The 15,929-nt window shown below is 38.2% G+C and overlaps 1 protein-coding gene across 2 annotated transcripts; it reads right to left on the reverse strand.

Annotated features, from left to right (window-relative positions):
• Nucleotides 1-192: 192 nt before the first annotated feature.
• Nucleotides 193-15,195, reverse strand: LOC103142310 (zinc finger CCHC domain-containing protein 24-like). Of its 2 annotated transcripts, XM_007558313.2 has the most exons (5): nt 14,426-15,195; nt 14,097-14,198; nt 12,536-12,736; nt 1,538-1,702; nt 193-1,124 (listed from the first exon to the last, which is right to left on the reverse strand). In XM_007558313.2, exons 1-5 carry the CDS (start codon nt 14,624-14,626, stop codon nt 1,011-1,013), a joined length of 783 nt encoding a protein of 260 aa, XP_007558375.1. In that variant the 5' UTR covers nt 14,627-15,195; the 3' UTR covers nt 193-1,010. The 2 variants fall into 2 exon arrangements, with proteins under 2 accessions (XP_007558375.1, XP_007558376.1); XM_007558314.2 differs by lacking the exon at nt 14,097-14,198 and having other exon boundaries at nt 14,426-15,172.
• Between the last annotated feature and the right edge of the window lie 734 nt (nt 15,196-15,929).

Raw genomic sequence — 15,929 nt, forward strand, 5'->3', positions numbered from 1 at the left:
ATTTTGCTCCGTTTAAAATGAAATGTAAAAATAAAAGCACAGCAAGCAAATCTCAACCAAGCATATGGATATCTAAAGCCCAGATTGTAAGATCACATAAAACCAAGAAAATGAATTCTAGCATCCACAGAAATACAGAAGAAAGCAAAACTTTTTATATGCTGAACCACAGACAAAACAAAAAAAACAGCGTTTCAATGTCAAAATACTCGAGGGATTTGTTTGTTATTCAAATAAGGCACATTATTTTGAACTTCACATATTTGTTTTATGATTTCAGTAAAAAAAAAAAAAAAGTGTGATTATTGCCTCACATCTGCTGCATTTCAGGTTTTTATCCCTTCTTTGGTCCCAAGCAACAAGTACCATCTTACATCCTTAAGGGCACTTTGGTGAGTATAGCTAGCGCTGTGTCTTTTATACATCCGTTATAGCTTCCTATGTTAATAAAGTGTATCAATCTGAAACACCAGGCCGGTGTGTTCCTAACAATCACAGTAAGACTTGACGATTCAGTCAAATATATTCATCTCAAATGTGTAATACGCAGCAAAACATAAAAAAAAAAAAAGATGTACCCACCAGTACTGATAACAGCAGAAACACACTAATACTGCATACACTTCTTAGTAAACACTTGCATATTTTATACAGAAAACATGATTACATTTACAGTGAATTAGTTTGGAAATATACAAACACGTATAAGACTTTTTTGATCTGAAACTCCATTCTGTCGTGTCGAAACAGACAGAGATAATCTTGCTTAAAATTCACAGTAACTCAGTTCTTTGGTAACAGATGAGATTTCACATGAAGATAACGAGAGTCACCTAAAAGAACCCACCTCATTCCACTGAGATGAATTTTTCGGAAAGCCTATTTCATGACACTTATGTTAGATTCATTACAGTACAGAAATGATTCATTATTACTTGTTTTAAATGGTCAAATATGGAACGGTGAATGTTCCGAAGGAGTCTACGCTCGGCGAGGAGAGGCAGAGCGTCCTACTGCACGCGGCGGCAGTAGTAGCCGAGGACTTTGCATTTTTCACACAGGTGCTGGGGATGTTCCTTGCTCTGGTCTGACACGTCCAACCCATCTGGTTTCTCCAGAGGTCTCTGAAAGCAAGAAATCGATGCACTAAACGGGCTCGCAAATGTAAAACTTTGGTTGTGTTTGATCAAATCCTATGCACTTTATTGGGATTTTATGGAACAGACCAACAGATAGCAGTGGGAAAATTACAAAATGAAAGGAAAATATTTATTTTAAAAGCAGCGTTTATCACACTTAAAACTTAATTGTTTCTCAGATTGTTAGATATGGCAGGCGAAAAACGACTCTTCTGAAAATCACCACAAATATTTGTTTTCTTGTCTTTCCAAAAAAAAAAAAACATGTTAGGTGAATTGGTTCCTCTAAAATGCCCTTCGCTGGAAATGGGTACCAATTCTAACATCACAAAATCAACTGGCAACAGATTTCATCCAACCGGCTAAGACTACCGATACACTCAGACGCACACTTTTACCTGCTTGTGAGGGTAAACGTTGATGTGGCACTTGATACACTCCTGTCCCATGTTGGCCCAGGAGTTGCCGCTCATCCACTTCCTCTTGCATTTAGGGCATTTATATTCCCCGAAGCATCTCTTCTTTCCCTGATACGGGGTCAGGCCTTCACCTTTGGGTCGAGCCTGGAAAACAGTTGGAAAAACAGCTGCTAGGAACCTCATTGTTGGATAAATATGTAAAAAAAATGCAGATTGTACAGACAAGATACTAAACAGCTTTAGCAGATTAATCTGTTACATGAATAAAGCAAAACATGATTTAATCTATTAAAACAATAGTATTAAAGCACATTTAATAAATAAGGAATATAAGCTTAAACAAAATGAAGTGCTTTGTATCTCTGCTGTTGCAGAATATCAGAAGGTGTCAGGAGCCAAGTTGGAAAAACACTATGCAGCCAACACAATAAAAAGCACTTAACATCTGATGTACTTTATTCTTCTAATGCATGTCAAAATAAGCGATTTGTTAATTTGGGACTCATTTGAATTGAACTTGGACATGAAAATATTCAGAAATGTTTTTTTCATCCTCTTACAACCACAAACATCATTATTATAATATTTTTTGTCAGACTAAATGGGGAAAAAGAAGTGAAATTTATGGGAGTCAGGGTAAACTGAGATGGATTACATATGCATGCCACTCTTTGTCAAAAGCTTTGGAGATCGTGTGGAATCATGCACCACTTTTTGTTGGTTTTCAAACTAGATTACAAGAAAATGCATCGAGGTACTTTTTGCCATGCGCTGTAACTGACAGACACTTTCTTTACTGAGCTTCAGTGGGGCCCAGCTGAGAGACATAACCTTCAACAGCTTTGCAAACATTTTAGCTTTCGCCTATCTCCACCTTCCTCTGCAGACTGAAGGACCTGTTTGGTTTCTTTGGACCAGAGCCAATTCAAAGCTCTGTGTGATTGCAATGGGAAGCCAGAGCTGCCCTGTTGGTGGTCAAGAGAGTCAAGTTTTGTCTCCGGAATGAGACGATTATTTATGGTTTCTAAATCGGAGTAAAGGAAACACTCTCTGCTTTGATGTCTGATTAAACCTCATGGTTCTGAGCGATCCTTAGATTACACAAAGAGATCTTATTGTGTGGAGGGATTTAAAGTTATGGAAACTATTTTTTTTTTTTCAGAATATATTGTAATTTATTTGTCAGAGGAAAATAAAGAGTTTAAGCTTCCCCTTTATAAATAACCCTTCTGCCTCCAGCTGTGGTCCCAGGGGACGTGAAAGAGTCCACAGCCAGAAGTGGGGGCCAAAGGGAGAGGCCCCTATGCCATAGGACAAATACCTCAGGGTCTAAGTCATCCCTCCCAGCTGGACCTAGTTCCCCAATCAGAATGCAAAGATCTTAGGAGGGAGGAAATAAAACCCAGATGAACTCTACACGTTTTGAACGTGACAAAAATCCCAAACTGAGCCACAAAAAAAGAACCTCGTCAAGAACGCTTCAAATTAAAAACATGAGACTGAATCTGCATCGCATCTAAACACAAAGCTCTCGTTCCCCCACCCCTCCAACACATCACAGATTATTTTAGTCATTTCCAGGACAGCATCTGCTTAACAAAACATGTCAGGCCTATGACTGCCAGGGCCTCAGCGAAACCTTTTCAGGCTTGCGCTTGCATCGTTCGGCCACCATGAGGCACTTCGGGGAGGGTCACATCTGACAAGAAGATCACACTTTCTCAGGCGCCTGCGGCGACAGTGGACAGCTCATCATCTTCCTGCGGGAGGAAGCAGCTTTCACTCTTCAGAGTAAAACAAACAGACTGTGCCTAAATTGTGGAGCCCACGGGGCAACAAGAGCCGTCAAACACCGGAGAGTTTATACAGGTTCCATCAAAGATGTCACGCACTGACAGCCAACAAATGAAGCTCACACTTTTGACCTGATACAGTGGAGACACTGAAAGGAACACAGGGGAAGCTGAGTGAAGGCAGGGCTTTTTGTGTTTAATATAAATAGAAGCAGGATCAGGTATCAAGACACAGTGTCTTGCAAAAAAAAGGGCAATATACATTATATTTTCACGTTTTGTCTCGCTACAACCACAAATTTCATTGTACTTTATTGGAATGTTCTGAGACGCATCAACACACAGTAGGTAGCACATGGTTGTAAATGGTTTCAACTTATTTAAAAAAAAAAAAAACTTATTCAGTTCCCTTTACTCAGATACCTGTTAGTAAAATTCACGACAACTATTGCTTTCAAAATTCACCTAAAAAGTAACATTTAGTACTTAAAAAACGTTTTATTATAATAGCGCTTGATAGAAACACGAATGCGGAAGTTAATGATTTGAGGATTTCATGAGAACAGAGAATCTTCCAGGGTTGCCACATGGAGAAGAGAAGATGTGAGCATAGTGGAAGAAACAAGGAGAGAGAAAAGAAACCAATGAGCCTACATCCTGATGATGTTTGATTAGAGACATGGGAACCGGGTAAGTATGATCAGGAAAATGCTGAACAGCTGGGAAAGAATATTGAGCATGGAATTACAGCGCATTCCCTGCCTGTTGACAAATTTACCTATTTTCAGAAATTTTTTTTTTTCTGGAACATAACTTCAAATTCATTGTGGAAAGTTCAGCTATTAGCTGATGTGTTTTGTTTTGTTTTTCTTTTGGAGAGATAAGTAAAATATTCAAAAGAAAAAAGCAGCTTGGGAAGATATAGTGCTTTTGTTTAGTGCTGCTTGACTTAATTATTAGCTGGCATTTGGAAAGCAGCCAATCCTGGAACACCAATCGTTTTTCTTTGGCATTGATTGGTTGTATCTCCAAGAGAGGAGACAAAGAAGATTGTGCATGTGTGCATGTGTGTCTCTATGAAGGTGCCAAATGGTTTCCACCGTGTATTAATGATAAGGTAGTTTTGGTGTTTGAACTATTCAAATGGGCAGCTAAAAGCGTTTTTCAAGGAGGGTCTCAAATAATTCAACTATTCGTGGACGTTTGGGGTCTCTAACCACCAAATGAAGGTAGTCCAAGGTATGAACAAAATTGCACAGAGAACAGAAGAAATTAAAGAAGCAAGCTCTGAGGAATGATTTGAATACACTAATATCCAAATAACAATAAACAACCCAAAAATGATCAGAATACAAACACAAATGAAAACCAAAGCACAAAAAGACTGAGTAAATAATTGAAAATTGGAGTAAACAGATGATCTCCAGCCAAACTAACTGAACTTAACCTATTTAGCAACACTTGTTAATGTAAAAAGCTGGCAGAGACATACCCCCAAAATCTTGTTGCAATTATTCAATAAAAAAATAAAAGTTTGTGGTTTTAACGTCACAAAATTTTCAAAAGTTCAATGCGTATGAATAGTTTTGCGATGCATTTTAAATATTTTCAGAGTTTAAGAACTCAGGCTGGCTGTTTTGTGCTAAACACAAATACCTGGTAAAACTTGTGCAGCTCAGTCGTTTACAGGACCTGAAACAAACAAAAGGCTTAAATGTTTGGCTACTGATTAAAAAGACGTTTTAGGTGTTTCGTCCTTCTGAGGAAGGCATGACTTTCTGATAAAGGCTAGAAAACTTGTAGTTGCTCCCAATGTTCACCACAAACATAGAAAATGGATTGAAGGTTGAAAACTTATGTGATGAACTAAAATGGGGGAAAAAAACAACAACCACAAATCATATCTGGCACTTTAAATTAAGAGCAGCAAATATGAAGGGATTTTAAAGCTGCAGCAGATAAACTTGGACAAAATCCATTCACCCCAGTGAGAGAGGCCCAGGAGGTAGTTACCATCATCTGGAAATCATCAGGACAAACAATGGACCAGTCCAAATCCCCCCCTCCGAAACACACACACACACGCACACACACACACACCTTTCTCTTTAGGTCATTCACTCTCATGCTTCCATGAGGCGTTCAACCTGGTTAACAGAGACCCATGGGACACCATGCGGTCAATTACTCAACACTAACAAACCCTGAGTGCCGTCTCTCTCTCTCTCTCTCTCTGTCTCTCTCTCTTTCTTACTGAGTTTAAATTGTATCAGACCCCCACAGTATGATGGAGAAACCCAGCTATCACCGAAGCAAAACTCCAGATGAATGCCTGGACTGACATCTGCTGCAGCAGGTCCATCTGTTTTGACTCCTAATCCAAGTTAAATAACAGAGTTTCTATGGCTTTGACAAAAAGTAAATGAATGTCAGTTTTAAAAATATATATATATTGATTAATTGTAGACAGATTTTTTTTTTTCCCTTTAGCATGACTCTTGGGCTTAAGAATTGCTACTGAACCTCATAAATGTGGCTAACTGCAGCAGAATAATTTCAGAATTTTTTTTGTTTTTATCCAAAATTATATTTCAGTACATTATTTGAGTGAGGTAAATAAAAATACATCCCCTATTGTGATATTGTTGGCTTGTCACAAAATAACTTGAGCAGCAACTCTAAATGAAATATACCTGAAAACTTATTTGCCCTCTCTAACAGGCTTTTTGTTTTTGGACATACAGAACTGTAAACATAAATAATTGCCAAACTGGCAATAAATAACTTTTCACACCTTTTCTATAGTTATTAACCATTAATAACAGAAATTTAACAGTTTAATGCACCATAATAAGGCGATACTGCTATCTTTTGCGCTACTGTTCATCCTGGTTAATATACTGCCAGTTCTTTTCATAATGACTTTGAATTAAATACTTTAGTTTCACAATTCAAGGTCATAAGTTCTTCTTACAGACACATTAATGTATCAAATGCCACCCTTGGCCCGATCTTTCTCTAAGCTTGCGCATTCCAATTCCTGACAGGATTAGTACAACTTAAAAAAAAAATAAATAAATAAAAATCTTTAACCCAGCTGATTCCCACATACACACAGTCACACAAATTATACTTCTTAGTGTCCATTTCTCCCACATCGGTTCTTTTACTGCGAGAAGGATTTTGTTGCCAGTATGCACTCTGCTCAGTCTGGAGTCAGACTAAGCTTCATGCTGATGACATATACAGCTGTAAACCAGCATTGTGTTTCACAAAGAGTGATTGGCAGAGGCAGGTGGGCTGGCAGACAAAGAAGAGTCGAGTTGGAAACATGAGCATTTAAAGAAAGTCAGAAGGTTTAGTGAAGACAATGTGTTCAGTTTAATATTTGCTCCATTTTGTTGTTCACCCATAAAAGAAGAAATGAAATCAGAGAAAACACATTTAACCTTTGGGGCTCCCTGCAGCTTGAAATTGCTATAGAAACAAAATGTATCTGCATTTGTTGTATGTTGCCTAAGGGTGACAGATTAGCAGTAGAACTGATATTGATCAAACTTTGTTTTGTTTTTAAGTTGATAAAAAAAAGGGGGAAAAACAGTTTATTCAAACTATTTAAATCTGTAGACTTTCTATGCATGAAAAAATATATTGACATAGAAAAAAACAATGGAATATGCGAAATATCAACACCAGCACAAATAAACAAAATAAATAGATATTGAGTAGCAGTTTTTATTCAAAAGATGCACTTTGAATTTGAGTCAACAGCAAACATTTCACTATAAGAGCACATATTCCCTATTTTTAGCTTCAAAAAGAACAGGAAAGATTTAAGAAATGAACATTTGCTCTAAATAACTGAGTCTGACTAATACAATTTGCATAAATGCAAACAATGTCATTGAGAAGCCTCAGTCCTGTCCAGGGTTTTAGTTTGTGATCTTGATGCATAGTCACGACACTGAGACTTTATTTTTTGTGAACCTTTGGGTTGCATCTAAGATTCTGAGTGTAGTTCAGTTTGTGAAACTCATTTTAAACAGTTAAACACGCAAACCCCTGGGTAAGTTCATTAGCGCAGAGGGATGACGGACACAGATTATCAAAGGGAGTCTATCTGCCCCACATTCCAGGGTTTTCTCTATCTCGCTCGCTGTACTCAGCAGATTGGTGGCAAAAAACAACAGACAGCTTACAGAGAACCGATAAGACAGATAAAGGGGCTATCAGTGAGAGTAAAAACAACAAAAAAAACAAAACAGCAGAAATAAGTGTTGCACTACAGTTTAACGTTGAATTCAATTCTATCTAAATCTAACATGGCTGCTAAGTTAACTGATCTTTCTAAATGTGTGTGTGCGTGGTTGTTTGACATCGCCTTTGTGGTGCCTGCTAGAAATACTGACCACCCGGCCATGAACCTGCAACGACAGTTATACTAAGATTACATTTAATTAAAATACTGTCATTAGCAAAACAGTATTTTAGGTATTTTAGATGAAGTTGCAAACTCAGAGGAAGAACTCTGACTGGCTAATCCCATCTGCTTTTAGGCACATGGCTGGAAAATAAGGTGCAGTTATCAAATTGCTCAAAAATGCACTCCTGGACAAAAAAAGGTTAGATTGAAAATACAAATAAATTTTACTTTGAGTTAATGTTATGATTTTTTTTTTTTTTTTACATTTTGCTGCAAGTGTCAATGTTACGGTATTTGCTATAATTTAGTTTTTTCCTGATTATTTATGCTCCTGCCGCTGCTGTGAATGATTTGTGCATTGTGTTCCGATGTTTTATGGTGAAAATAAAATGAAATGTGATTTAATAAAAAAAAAGGATCTCACGTAAACTACTATGACATTTTTTTTTTGTTTTAGGTTGGAGTTATTTTTACGTTTTAAAAGTCCAATTTGGTCTCGGTTCCTCACCAACAGATTTATCTTGGAGGTGAGATATTAAAAGATCTAACAGAGCCTTACTTTAGAAATTCCAAAATGAATAGGCAGAAATTCTCACTAACCTATGAATTCAACAAATCTCCTATGTTTTCTAAAAAAGAAAAAAAAAAGAAAAAAAACTTAAGTCCCAAAAAGAAAGCGCAGCTGAAATCCTTCAAAGAATGTGTGCCAAATTTTTGCATAAAATATAGACTCCAAACTGATCCCAGTTCAGTCAGTGCAGATAAATACAGTGCATTCAACCATTTAACTTTTTAAAATGTCCACAAACAAATTCTCCAGTGAGCCGAAACCAAAAACGCAACAGGATAAGCTGAAAAATCATCATCATCACATTGTGATGCCTAAGTTGGCAGCTGCACTGGTTGCCATAGAAACTAGCTCTGTTGTGTTTCATGTTTCTCAGATCCCCATGCAGGTTAGAAAACAATTACTCATTTATATTCTTGGCATTGCTTTGTGGATAATAAATAATAAATAATTGGGGACTTTTTTGAAAAAAGAAAAAAAAAGAAAAATGCTTGGCAGAGCTACGCAAGGATTTCCCCACCTGTTTCCACTTTGCAAAGCTAAACATTTACGTCCTGTGAGAGGTAAAGACCTAGAATGAAGTTAACTGTTTAAAGACAACTGAACACATATTTTATATTTAATAGAGATTTATTCAACGAATATAAAATGCCAACATCAACCAGCATCACTTGTTAAAAATGTGAGCCGAGCAATGTGACCATTCAGGACTGTTCTTGTCTTTCTTTGCTATTTTATTGTGATTTTATTGTGATTTTATGTGATAAACCAACACATAGTAGTCCATCATTGTAAAGTGGAAGGATAGTACAGAGGGTACAATTTTTAGGAATAAGAAAGTGTGGCATGCACTTGTGTTTTCCCCTCTTTTAACCCAATATAACCAGTATTGACAAGTGGCAACTAGAAAGAGCCACTGCTGAAAGAAAACCATAAAAAATGTCTTTTTCAAATTGGCTCTAAATGCAGGGGACACAGCAGGTCTGGGGAAGAAGGCACTCCAGTACTCTGGGCAAATGACTCCAAATTTGAACATTTTAGCAAATAAACCAGCATGGTAAGGTGGAAAAAAGAAAACACAGCAAGCAAGCAAGTTATAACTTTAAATATCTCTGTTCACTTTCAAAGACCAAAAATAAATCAAGGAATTCCTTCTGCGGTTATCAGAAGTTTCCCTGTTCGGACTGATTATCCAGGCAGGCTCTTCCCTCCATTCAAACATGATTAAACTGTAGCTGAAAAAGACATACACCCTCTTCCTGCACGACCCAGTGTTTCCAAAAACACGCAGCCGATCTGGCGGTCTCCGGGCAGCTGCTTTGGTTGTTTGCGAATGTCATGTCTGACGGTTGCTTCTCAGTGCTAGCAGAGAGAGACGGAGATGACTCCGGCCAACGGAGATGTGCGAACAATGCGGCCTGACTTCCTGACCTTTGGTTCCACAGAAACAATGCTCCACTTATTTACTCCATGCCCTTCCCACATGGAAGGGCATGGAGTAAATAAGTTACTGTCAGCACTGTGACTTTTCTGTATTATCTTACCAGGAGCAGGCTCTAGCTACTTTACTAGCAAAGAATAACTGAAACATAATTGCCTCAAATAATAGTTTGACCTCATTTAAAATATAAGCAATGCTTTACAAACTTTTTTTTTTTAAATCGCAAATTAAACTTTAACAAATGTTTTTGCATCCTGACATTGCAATAAGAAAGCCCAGCCAGTGAATGATTTCAGCTGTTTCAAGCTCAAAATACTTCAGATTCCAGTCAACATGAACAAAAAGCATATTGTTCATTAGTTATAGTCTCGGTTTGTTGTGGCTTCGACTGACGAGACCTTCTGTCGTGACTGTAATGCCACAATCATCTTCTTTGATTGGAATTATTAAAAACACATGACAAAATATCAGACGTCATCGTTCTAAAGGAGAACTCAAACCATAGATTGCAGGAATGGTTTCCAGATTTTGCACATTTCAAAAGATGATGTGTAAAGGAAACACAACTTTTAGTGTCTTAATCTGTCCCTGTAGCAAATAACCCAACTTTTTCAGTGTGGTGCTGTTGATCTATGACATTACTTATGGTTTTAAGTGCAGGAGGTGGCAGCAATGACTGCATAAATGCAATAAGATGCCATCAGTCTTTAACACTCATGTGAAAAAAGGTAATACCAAGGCATATTAATTGACATTAATTCAGAACTTTGACTAGGCCCCTTGCAAACCTTTATTTCCCCCCCCACCCCCCTCCAATCAGAGGGGGACTTGCTGGTGCGATGTCATTCTTTCTCAGAAATCATGTTTCTTTCCGTTACCTCAAATCATCCATGCCAGGATGCAACGTGGAGCTGAAATATTGTAATCTCTCACTGATGACAAAAAACATTTTTGGTTAGCCTCCAATAAAAAAAGGAGCATAACTTAGGTCTCTTATTTAGAGCCCTACCATTGCTGTGCATTTTAGAAACTGAAAGGATTGCAGTCGATGCGAAGCGGTGGCGAATACAAAACAAGCCCAAACATTCTTCACTAACTGCTGGATTATCTGTGGCTCAAGTCTGACCTCATCAAACCTTTAAATACCTAAGAGAAAAAGTTACAAAACAAACACAGTGCCAGATACTAAAGATGTTATACATCTTTTTCATGAACAAAAAAGATGTTCATAAAAAACATCTTTTTTTTTGTTGTTCTTTTACATATGGGAACAATTTAAGAAGATATAAACCACCAGAAGTGAAAATTAACTGTTTATTACTACAGCTTTGAAAATAGCGTCTTATTTTCACAGACACTGACACATGTTCATAGTTGTGAACATATAAGTTCGCTGTAAAACTGTTTCTCCTCCTTCCTTACATTCCTACAAAACCTGCATTCTGTATGGAAGTGGACCAAACTTCTCATTATTCTCAGCTATGAGGACAAAACCGCAGCCTCAAAACCCAAAGACAAAAACATTGTGCTTTTTTGTTGTTTTATTGTGGTTGTTTCCTGCAATGAAAAGGACAAGTAGTTAAAACTATTCCGTAATAATGCACTTTTGGTGATAACAGATGTGTAAGAAGTCAGTTAACTAGTCTGGCAGCTCTAAAGGGGAATCCAGGGGGCTTGAAGTGCTCCAAATTTAGTAAAAAAAAAAAAAAAAAAAAACTCATAAAATCTCATTTGTTTGGTTCTTACAAAAAAAGAATGCCTTTTTGAAAGATTATGTTTCATCATGAAAAATTAACAGCATTTCAAAAAAGGAACCATAAAAAACAAAAAAAAAAACAAAAAAAAAACAGTCGAGCAAGTTGTCAGCTTTGTTGTTTTAGGACACAGAGGGCTGTCATTTACAGAACCATGAATTTTGCTCCATAGCAGAAAATCAGAAGGAGAAAGTCTGACAGACATTTTTTGATATTGATGCCACGCACATCCCAGCTATGAAATGAAGCGCACCAACAAGTCCTTGTCTTAAAGGAAATGTCTATAGACATAGATCAAGTTGAGATCCCATGGCATGAACTTAAACAGACAAAACAGTCATCCCTTAAAAGACTTACATCAGACAGTGATTCTTTTGTTATAGCAGGTAAACATGCTGGGAGACTGTTTAAGTTAAGACTCCACGGGTACGCAAAAATCATATTCACCGTCTAATTGTTTCCATTACACCTTACAAATGTCAGGGACTTCCCTGAGACCGTGATCAATGAGGAACCACAGCTGCACATAAAGCTGTGGTAACATTACTTTCATGTTTAGAGTGGAGGTCTTGCCTAGTTCTACGGAGGAACCTATCATCTTTCATTAAGGCTGCCTCCCACATCCAATCTGGCATCTGCTGCTCATTACCAGCCTGCCCTGGTCTATCTAACTCAAATATGTGCTGAAGAAACTATTTTTGCGCTGAAAAGAATAATGCACAAATTATATTCTTACATCAGAGTTAAAATTCAGAAGAATTAAAAGCTGGGGCGAAGGCCTGCATGTGCAAGACAGCAGGAGGATTTAATCTTGGACTCTTTCATGGACATAGTCAAATCCTTTTGATCTATTTTTCTAACGTTACATCACTTCATATGTTCTACAAAGAGCTCTAAAGTATTCGACAAACAGCCCACACAACTACACAAGCTGTTTCACATTAGGTTGTTCGCGGATCTGCTCCTGCCTGATGTGCAGCATCACACACACGCCTCACCTGAGGGCAGTCTTTGATGTAGTGTCCTTTGTTGAAGCATAGGTGGCACAAGTAGTTGGGCGGTGGCCTTTTGCTGGGTTTGTGCGTCTCGGGGGACAGGGAGATATCTGAGAAGTGGTCCGCCAGAGAGTTCAGACCGTCAACGATGTTGCTGAAGGACCCGTATGGAGAGGAGCCTTTGTAGAAACTTTTAGTCAAAGCCTTTAAGGAAAAAGAAGACAGGCAGGGGAGGGGAGAGGGGGAAGCAACACTGGTTATGCTCTCCAACTTTTAAACTGGAATTTGTGACTTCAGGGGACCTTTCTGTTGAGTTTTCCAAATTAAAATGTGGAAATTTTAGGTTCTGAAAAATGAAATTACATTGCACTAGTCACTGTTTCACCACTTCTGGATGAGGTTTATGATTTTTTTTATGTCTATTTATGCCACTTGAAACTTAGAAATACTTCTGAATACATTGGCAATGCATAATTAACAGCAGTGTCATCATGTTAGTTAAGAGATTTAAACAACATGAAGTGGTGCCCACCACATCATGACGCTGCCACCACCGAGCGTTGCAGTGGGGATGATTTCATAACAGAAATGTACTGCTGTTTTATGATGATGGTCCTTGTAAAATTTGGTATTCACTGGAGAAGATTGAGAAGCACCGCCTTAGAGCGCTATTTATCTCAGCTCTGCACAGAAGAACTGCCTGTATCCCAAATTACAAAAACCCATTGTTGTGACTCTGCAGCAGAAGAGCATTTTGCATGCATTGTCCCATCCGTCACCCAGATTGATTACCCTGTTTTTCCCTGCAACGCTGAAACCCAGCAGTTTTTGAATTTCTGCAGATGTGTACTCTCTGCTGTGTTCACTGTGTGACCCAATAGTGTCCATTTCCTCGTAAGAACAAAATGCCTTTGTCACGCATTACTCCAACTGGTCCTAGTGGCAGGACATAAACAGCATCTTTGTGCCTGTGGAGGAGACGGGTGCTATGGCACCGTGGGGAAAAACATGAAGACAAGCCTGCAGATACTGTCTGTTTAATCTGAAGGCATTATGGACATTGAAATGTGCAGTCATTCTGTTGTCCTGTATTTTATTACTGTACTCGGTTTATGTTAGCTGTCAAATTTACAGTGTTGTATTTGCCCTGTTACAGATTTATTCTCTTTGATTTTTAGACACACTTAAATGTTGACCAACTGTTCTTTGTCTTTCTTCAAAATTCAGTATAATCTAAGTCCTCTAAAGCTCTATTTGTGGATGATGGAGTTCTGGGACCTTTAAAAAGGCATTTCTGTCCCTTTCCAGACTGATAAGGTCATGACTTGGTGCTTTTTGAGATCATTTAGCCTACTTCATGCTGGTTGACTGGTTCGGATTTTTTTTTTCTCTCTGCCTAAGGTGGGCAATTACTTTTTCACAAAACGTCAACTTGGTTTTATTCACTTCATAAATGAAAACATAATTTAAAAAATGCTTTTCGTTTTACTCTTGGTATATTTTTTTTGACAGATATTAAAATGTGTTCAAGTGTGACAAAAAGTAAAATCATAATAATTCTAACCTTAAATGCCTCAATTTCCCTTTCTATGTTTGTCTTCTTCAGTGCAAATTCGTCAGACCAAGGGTGAGGTCCAAAAACCTTGCACACATTGACACCAGAAGTCTGTAAACATTTGGGCACAAAACGCATGTTCAAATATTTCCCACTATACATTGCGACCCAAGAAAGGCGTGCAGCAGGTGAGATTTATTGTATGGGAAACAGATTTCTTTTTCTTTTCATTTTTTTGTTGTTGTTTTTTTATGGCTAAAAAAAAAGGAAAAAAGTTTTATGCACATCGTAAAACATCCATTCAAAGTGTGAATCATTGTGGTCGCTTCATGATGTACCTCAGTGTTCAGATGGAAGAAGTTGCTGAGATAGTTGGAGCTCAGATCAGCCGCGATGCGCTCCGTCCCGTCCCGAGTGGAGGAGTCCGACTCGACCTTAACGCCGTCGAAGGCGCTGCCCGGGGCGTCCTGCAAGGACATGTACACCCAGCTGAGCAGCTGAGCGGGTTGGTACAAGCCGGCCTCTATTGCAGACATCATGTCGTCCCTGGAGGAGGACAGCTGCGTGACTGCGTCTCTTACTGAAACAGAACCGCCGGGATTCGCTCAGTCATCCCTGTGGTCCGGATTACTGCATGTGAAATCCCTCTTGTGTTCACTTGTATGGAGCCATGAGAGGATCCCCCCCCCAAAACGGGATGCACTGTGTCAGGCTGGAGGAACCATAGCCTGAATGCCAGGTTTCAGGGTGGCGCCACAGCAACTCTAGGAGATCCCTCGTGTGTGTTCACAGTTTCCTTGCCACACCTCTGTAGACGCTAGTGACAATCAGAAACTAGAGATTTTACAGTTAAATTACGTGTCAAAGCATATTTTAATTTTAAATGCGGAGCAAATGTTATATATAACTGATACAAAGTTAGATTAATAATGTCCCACCATGTGTTTGCTGAGGATAACTTTTTTTTTTACTGACAAAGCTGGTGAATAATAATTAAAAAGTAAATCAGAATACAACACAGGACTCTGTGCAAATAGCCTATCATTAGCGCATTGCTGCCATCTAGTGTTCAGACGTTATACTGTATCAACACAGGCCACAGAAAGTGAAATAAGTCATTAATTCACATTCTGTGAATGTGTTACCTCACATTCTGTGAAATAATATTAATGATATTAATAATGTGTGTCTCTTCACACACATACACACATACTTTACAGCCTCTAACAGGTTATCTTCCAGGGTTGTCCTGTATTTAGCTTTATTCATCTTCCCATAAGCATCCCCACAGCACTCTCAAACCACTGCCATGTTTCACCATGAAAATGTTGTGTTCAGAGTGGCAGTGTTCGTTTTCCACTACATGTAGCATTTTGCATTTAGGCTAAAAACTTTGATTTAGATCTTACATGATCAGAGTCACTTCTTTCCCAAATTTTCTGTGTTCCCTCATTGTTTGATAAACTATAAACCCAATGTGTTGAGGTTTTTTTTTTTCAACAGTGCCTTCCTTCTTGACACTTTTAAGACCCAATTTGTAAATTTCACAAGAAATAGTTGTCCTGTCCTGACAGTGGTCTTATTGATGCTGTTTGATCATTGTCTAACAAATCTCCAAAGCATTCATAGAATAGTTGTATTTATATGATTATATGATGAAAATATATAGGTGGACTTTACTTGCTGATTAAGGCACATCTGATGGCAGTTGGATGCAACTAATAAGGTCAAATGGGGATAAATGCATGCTTTTTGTGCTGGCCGGTCACATAACATTGCATGGCGTTATACAATCTACATAACTGATGCTTTTCAGTAACCCATTCAGTAATGGGAGCAGTA

Source organism: Poecilia formosa, unplaced genomic scaffold (genome assembly GCF_000485575.1).
Source record: "Poecilia formosa unplaced genomic scaffold, Poecilia_formosa-5.1.2 Scaffold95, whole genome shotgun sequence".
NCBI classification, from domain to species: Eukaryota; Metazoa; Chordata; class Actinopteri; order Cyprinodontiformes; family Poeciliidae; genus Poecilia; species Poecilia formosa.